Source organism: Parasteatoda tepidariorum, chromosome 4 (genome assembly GCF_982258835.1).
Source record: "Parasteatoda tepidariorum strain Cologne lab strain chromosome 4, Ptep-v5.0, whole genome shotgun sequence".
Lineage (NCBI taxonomy): Eukaryota > Metazoa > Arthropoda > Arachnida > Araneae > Theridiidae > Parasteatoda > Parasteatoda tepidariorum.
Window position 1 is genome coordinate 37,368,478 of NC_141758.1, and position 6,836 is coordinate 37,375,313.

Sequence of the window (6,836 nt, forward strand, 5' to 3'; positions counted from 1 at the left end):
GGAACGAACATGGAGGTCGTTGCTTGAATATTTTATGATACCAGCAATACTGTGAATTTGCAGACTGTCGGCTTCGGCTAGTAGAGCGTTTCTGACTAGTACTTCTTGACCGGTCACTTGTACGGGCTTCCAACCGTGAGAGACGAGCAGTGATCTCTGTCAATAAGGACCGTAAATCCGTCTGATCCGTCGAGGCAGCAACTACGCTGACTGACTGTGCGTTAGTTGTTGTAGCCATGATACCATCCGCCATCTCTGCCAGTTTGTCCAGGTTATCGTTGGAAATCGCCAAAATCTGTTGAACATTAGTAGGCAACTTGTGCAAAAATAAAGATTTAAGAAGTTCATCGTTAATTCTCGCTCCGGCTTAATTCCGCATTTTCAGAAGCAGTCTTGAAGGACGGCGGTCGCCAAGTTGCATCCCCGAAATCAAATCCCTTAAGCGTTGAGCTTCAAATTCAGCATATTGAGCGCACAATCTTTTTTTAAGTGCGGTGAAAGGCTCATCCACAGGTGGACTGATAACAATATCGCTTATAATCGCCAGTTCCCCCGGTTGTCGAGCAGAAACTACATGGTGAAATTTCGTTGACTCTGTAGTTACTCCAGCAAGAGCGAACTGACTTTCAATTTGTCTGAACCACAATTCTGGATTAGCTCTCCAAAAAGGTGGTGGCTTTACAGTGACACGAGCAATTTGTTGATCAGCAGTTTCCGTAGATTCGGGCATTTTTTGCATTAATACGAAATGTTTAAGTTCAACAATAGAAGCAATTTGTACTCACGGCTTGCCAAAAATTTTAAAACTTGAAACGTGCCAGCATTTGTCCGTAATCCATCAACTAGTAGAATTTCCCAAATGCAGTTTGCAGAAACAGAAATTTACGTATTCGTTCACAGGTCACCAAATGTATATGTTTCGGTGATGAGAATGTAAGACGTCAAATGAAACAATATGGCAATGAAACATCATCTTTAATAGTAAAAGATTACAACCCATCAAGAAACTTCACAAACTCCAATTAACAGGTTATTCATTAAAAAAACATTTAAAAGTTGTTATTAAAAGAACAATTAAAACTTAAACTTTCGATTGTAAACATCTCATACTGCAGGTGGGCGTCACCGGGTAGAAACGGAATATCGGTACGAGGTTCTCGGACGCTGCACAACAACCCTTTTTAAAGGCAAACTGTCATCTCCTTAAGTACTGGACATCAGCCTCTTCACTGCTTGCCTTGGCCGCCGGTTGTGCTCCTCCGCCGGTATTCATCCGCGCAGGAACTATTCCGATTCGCCCTCTTATCTTCGGTCCTCGATCCAATCCTCGATCCTTCTACCTCGGCTTTTCATGCTATCTCAGCTGTCGCAACCAACAGCCTCTACACTAGCATATTTTTCGAGTTGCATAAAAATCTTAAGAATGACGGCATGGATTCTAAGATTCCTTAAAAATGCTCAAAAGACAAGAACCGAACGAGAGATTGGTGAGCTGAAGTTGTACGAATGGAATGAGGTTGAAAAAGTATTAATGAAGCAGATTCAGCAAAAGTCATTTAATGACGAAGATATCGCAAGGTTAAAATCATTATGCGTCTTTAAAGACGAAGAAGGTATCTTAAGAGTGAGCACCAAGTTAACTGAAAGAGAAGATCTTGAAAGCTTTATCAGTCCTATACTGCTTCCAAGCACACATAAACTTGTGGAATTAATTATTTTTTACATGCACAAAAGTATGTGCCATGCGGGGATTCAGATATTGATGTCGAAATTAAGAGAACGATTCTGGATTATAAGATCTCGTAAGACGATTCGCAAAGTTTTAGCTCGTTGCGTGAGATGTAAAAGACACCAAACTACGAGGATCAAATGCAATCCAGGAGTGTTACCTGAAAACAGAATCAAAGATGCATTAGTGCTTGAAATAACAGGATTAGATTTGGCGGGACATTTGATGCTTACAAGGGAAACTAGGGAAGTGTGACTCGCCAATTTTGAAATAAATTAGTGGGATGTATGCCTTATGAGGAATAATTTTAGGGGGCAACATTCTTTCCGGCCCATAGAAGGTTCTATGAGGGATAAAAAATAATTCAATATGTAGAAAAATAATAATCGGTATTTTATTACTTCAATGCAGACTATTAGTTATTGTCTCATAATCCAATTAATTTGTAATTAATTGGATAATTAATTAATTTTCCAATTAATAAATAAATCAGAAAATTAATTAAGTATTAATTAAGTATTAATTATTAATTAATTATCAATTAATTTTTAATTAATTAATTGATTTGCAATTACATACTCCAATTAATTTGGAAAGTTTTTTGAGAAAAAAATTTAAAAAATTTGATGTCAATTTTTTTTTTAAAATTAACCTAACAGGTTTTTCTGAAAAACTACAGATGTATAAAATTTTCGAAATCAATTTTGACAATAAATATGCATTATATAGTACGTGAAAGTACCACAAAATTAATTGGAGTATGAGACAATTACAATAACTAATAGTCTGCATTGAAGTAATAAAATACCGATTATTCTATATATTGAATTATTTTTTTATCTCTCACAGGACCTTCTATGGGCCGAAACGAATGTTTCCCCCTAAATTTATTCTTCATAAAGCATACATCCCACTAGTTTATTTCAAAATTGGCGAGTCACACTTCCCTAGTTTCCCCTGTTAGAGAAAAATGCAAAGCATGGATAATTATATTTACATGTGCTGTCTACAGAGCCATCCATTTGGAATTAATAACTTCTCAATCAACACAAAGTTTTTTGCTTGGTTTACGACGATTTATAGCCAGAAGAGGAAGACCAAAAGTTATTTATAGCGATAATGGCACCAATTTTACAGGAGCTAACAACCTATTTAAATCGTTAGATTGGAAAATGGTCGAAATTGAAGCATCTATGGATAGGATTCAATGGAACTTTAATCCTCCTGCTTCCCCATGGTGGGGAGGATTTCGGGAAAGAATGGTGCAAATGGTTAAAAAAACTTCTTCGTAGAGTTTTAGGCCAATCAGTTTTAAATTATGAAGAAATGATGAGCTTCCTTTGTGATTGTGAGACAACAATAAATTCTAGACCTCTCACTTATATCTCGGAACAAGGGGATGAACTCATTCCATTGACGCCAGCTATGTTTTCGAAAGAAATAGATGATGTCGGAGTGCTAGATTTAGATCAACTTGATCAAGCAAATTTGAATAAAAAATTAAGGTACCAGCAAAATTTGCGCATTGTTTTAAGAGAAAGATTTAGAAGTGAATATCTTGGGCAATTATCACAACGACCATCAAAGAGTAAACCGGCAGAACCTTTGAAAGTAGGAGATATTGTTTTAATCGAAACTGACGCTAAAAAATGAACTTTATGTCCAATGGCTAAAATAATTGATGTTTTTCCTGTTAAAGATGGGCTAGTACGAGTGGTTCGCCTTAAAACTCCATCCTGTGAACTGGTCAGGCCTGCGCAGAAGATTTTCCCACTCGAAATTTACTCACCAGCTGAACCTAATCTAATAAATAATGAAGCATGTAAGAATAAACCAGAGAATGACTTTCAGGTAGAGGAAGAACACGAGTGTTGAGTACGGCAAGAACGAGAAGTGGAAGACTAATTAAAGTGCCAATTAAATTTTTGAACTGAAACTTGGACTTTCGGAACAATAGTTTTCATTTTTATAATTTTCTTTCATTTAATTCATAGAAATATAATCAGTTTTGATTAGTTAAGTAAACCACCAATCAAAACGGTGGGAGGATTGTTACGTTATGAAATAAGAATTAGATAATTTTTGTATTGTGGAGAATTAGGTAAAAGCGTTTTCTTATGTCTTCAATAACTTTTAACTTGTACAATAGAACTCTAGTTTAAGTTTAGAAATATGTAGAACATTTTTTGTATTTCTTTTAATAATTTGGTTAAATAAAATATAGGAGTGGAAGAAATAGGGTATATTACTTGCCGTACTCAACACTCGTGGCCTTTCTCTCCATGTAACGCAAATGCGTGTTAGCTCCATCAAAAAGTCCTCCACAAAGGCAAATTTCTTCCAATAATCGATCCAGGAGCTCCCTCGTCTTCTGGATTGGGTTCTAAATTACAAGGCTATGGAATTGAACATTAGCAGTCGTAAACCCAAAAAACTGGGTCGGCTGTTCAACGACGGTTATAAAATATAAAATAAAAAGTACATGTCCCCTCTGGCCTTGTTTTCCTTTAGTTTAACCTTGGCAATCCATTGACCCGCTTGTCAATTTTTTTTACCAGAGAGGAGTATAGAGGAAAGGAGGAGCTTTTGAAATACATATTATGGAATAAATATATATTTTAAAAATCATGCCTGAAGTTAAACAGAAGAATAACTCAAATTAGGATTTAGGAGATGAAATAAAACGATTGTCTTATTTCATACTTTACAGCAGGGGTGTCAAACTCGCGGCCCGAGATGAACATTTTTGCTGCCCAGTCAATATATCCGACGCAAAGTGAAAATAAAATAGAAATGTGAATTAGAAAGAAAACTAGCATATAAAATTAGAATATATTTTATTTATAAACTATACGGATCATTTTAAATTGTACGCGCGAAAACGTAAAATTCTAATTGGCTTGCGGCACCTGCCATTCCAGGGATACTGCATCGTATCAAAAATACGCAGAAAAAATTTCAAATCTTAGAACCGAATTTGAAACAAGGTTTAAAGATTTTAATTCCTTGGAAGACAAATTTTGTTTGTTTCCTTCGATTTTCTCAATAAATATAGACTCAGTACCCAGTTATATGCAAATGGAAATGATTGAGATTCAGTACGACTCAATTTTGGAGGCAAAAGAAGCGAGTGTGACTGATTTTTACGAATATTTACCGGCAAGATTTGAAAATACTCGAAAATTCGCACATGAAATTATTTCTATGTTTGGAAGTACTTATCAATGAGAGCAATTATTTTCTGTTAGGAATGGAAATAAATCTCCTGTCCGAAACCGTATTAATAACGCTCACGTTGGGTCAATTTTGAAAGTAGTTTCGGCCAATAAAATTTCTCCCGAAATAGGAAAGATAGTAGCAGAGAAGAGATGTCAAGTATCAAGGAATAATTTAACTTAATATATGTTTATTACAATGTACTGTTCAAAATAAAAATATTTGTTTCAATGAACATTGATTTTTTTTGCGGCCCACCTAAAGTGAAGCATTGTTTATTTGGCCCAAGTTAGCTTTTGAGTTTGACACCCCTGCTTTACAGTGTTAATTTGGAATTTTTGTATAAATGTTTACAGGGATATTAAAAATATCTGTTTGGGGCAGATTTTGCCAAAAACACTGATAAAATACTAATTGTGTCGAGTTAAATATCAAATCTATATAAATTATGACTCCTTGTGTATTAGAAAAATTAAATAAATTCACTCCCCAACAATGGCTATTGAGTTGGTTTTTAAATTTTTTTTGTGTACACCACTGTTACAACAAAGCTAAAAGACGTAGTAAAACAATTAGTCAAAAGTAACAAATATTGTTAGCTATAAAAGTATCCATTGTTGCAAGCTAATTTGAACAATATATAAAAATCATTATTGAGTTCATTTTACGTTTGGATTTCGTGTGTGAAGGTTATTTTTTGAATTTGAGTCAAAGTTTTTAAAGACTGAAGAAGTAAAAGATGCTGTTGAAAGAAGAAAATGTAAAGGTTAGAAAGATGACTTAAAATTGTAAGCTAAAGTGTTTCATTGAATATTTATTTCATAAAATTTAAAAGAAAAACGAAATTCAAGTTAATGGTTTAATGATATTCAAAAATAAATGATATTCTTTCTTTACAATGCATATAACTAATTTTAAAATTAAACTACTTATGTGTTTGTTTGGTATTTTCTATAATACAATAGAGTTTAATAAATATAATTAATATATATGTTAAACTATAAAAATAACCTAAACAAGCGAAATAGCAATCATAAAGAAATAGAATGATCCTTTTCCCTTTTCGTTTAGTTTGCAAACATCTTATGTTTTTAGTTAATAAGTGTCACTATAAATTATAGACAGCTATTTCTGCTTAAGGTGACCAAATTCTATTTCTGCTGTTATAATTCTTCATTTTTTTATGATAAAATTCTCCTACAGGGAGTAAAGAACTGGTAAAAATTTAACGGGAGGCAAAAGTATTTCTGTAAAATGTTTTCATCAAATTCATATTTTAAGGATGACAATAGAGTTTAATAAATATAATTAATATATATGTTAAACTATAAAAATAACCTAAAAGAGCGAAATAGCAATCATAAAGAAATAGAATGATCCTTTTCCCTTTTCGCTTAATTTGCAAACATCTTATGTTTTTAGTTAATAAGTGTCGCTATAAATTATAGACAGCTATTTCTGCTTAAGGTGACCAAATTTTATTTCTGCTGTTATAATTCTTCATTTTTTTTTGTTGATAAAATTCTCCTACAGGGAGTAAAGAACTGGTAAAAATTTAACGGGAGGCAAAAGTATTTCTGTAAAATGTTTTCATCAAATTCATATTTTAAGGATGACAGTAAACACATATTTTGAGAGTCAAAAAGTAAAATTGCCTGTCTATTTGGAACAATTATATGAGTAGAGATAATTATATTTCCTGAATTAGAAAATTAGCGTATTTAAGAAGCACCATTTCATATATAACATTTACAATTTAATATGTGATTTCCCGATTGCAAAGGTCGAAAATTGAGACGGGTTAATGACCGGAATTAATTTTGACAAGCATAATATGTAGAAGATTGATAAAAAAGTCGACAATTTCGACTTTAATAATGTTTCTCAAAGG

At 33.3% G+C, this 6,836-nt stretch overlaps 2 protein-coding genes across 2 annotated transcripts; one reads left to right on the forward strand and one right to left on the reverse strand.

Annotated features, from left to right (window-relative positions):
* Positions 1-367: 367 nt before the first annotated feature.
* On the reverse strand, positions 368-730 carry LOC139425797 (uncharacterized). Its single transcript, XM_071181752.1, has one exon. It carries the CDS (start codon positions 728-730, stop codon positions 368-370), a length of 363 nt encoding a protein of 120 aa, XP_071037853.1.
* Positions 731-1,423: 693 nt separating this feature from the next.
* On the forward strand, positions 1,424-3,382 carry LOC139425798 (uncharacterized). Its single transcript, XM_087162144.1, has 2 exons — positions 1,424-1,978; positions 2,894-3,382. Exons 1-2 carry the CDS (start codon positions 1,424-1,426, stop codon positions 3,380-3,382), a joined length of 1,044 nt encoding a protein of 347 aa, XP_087018270.1.
* Positions 3,383-6,836: the final 3,454 nt, after the last annotated feature.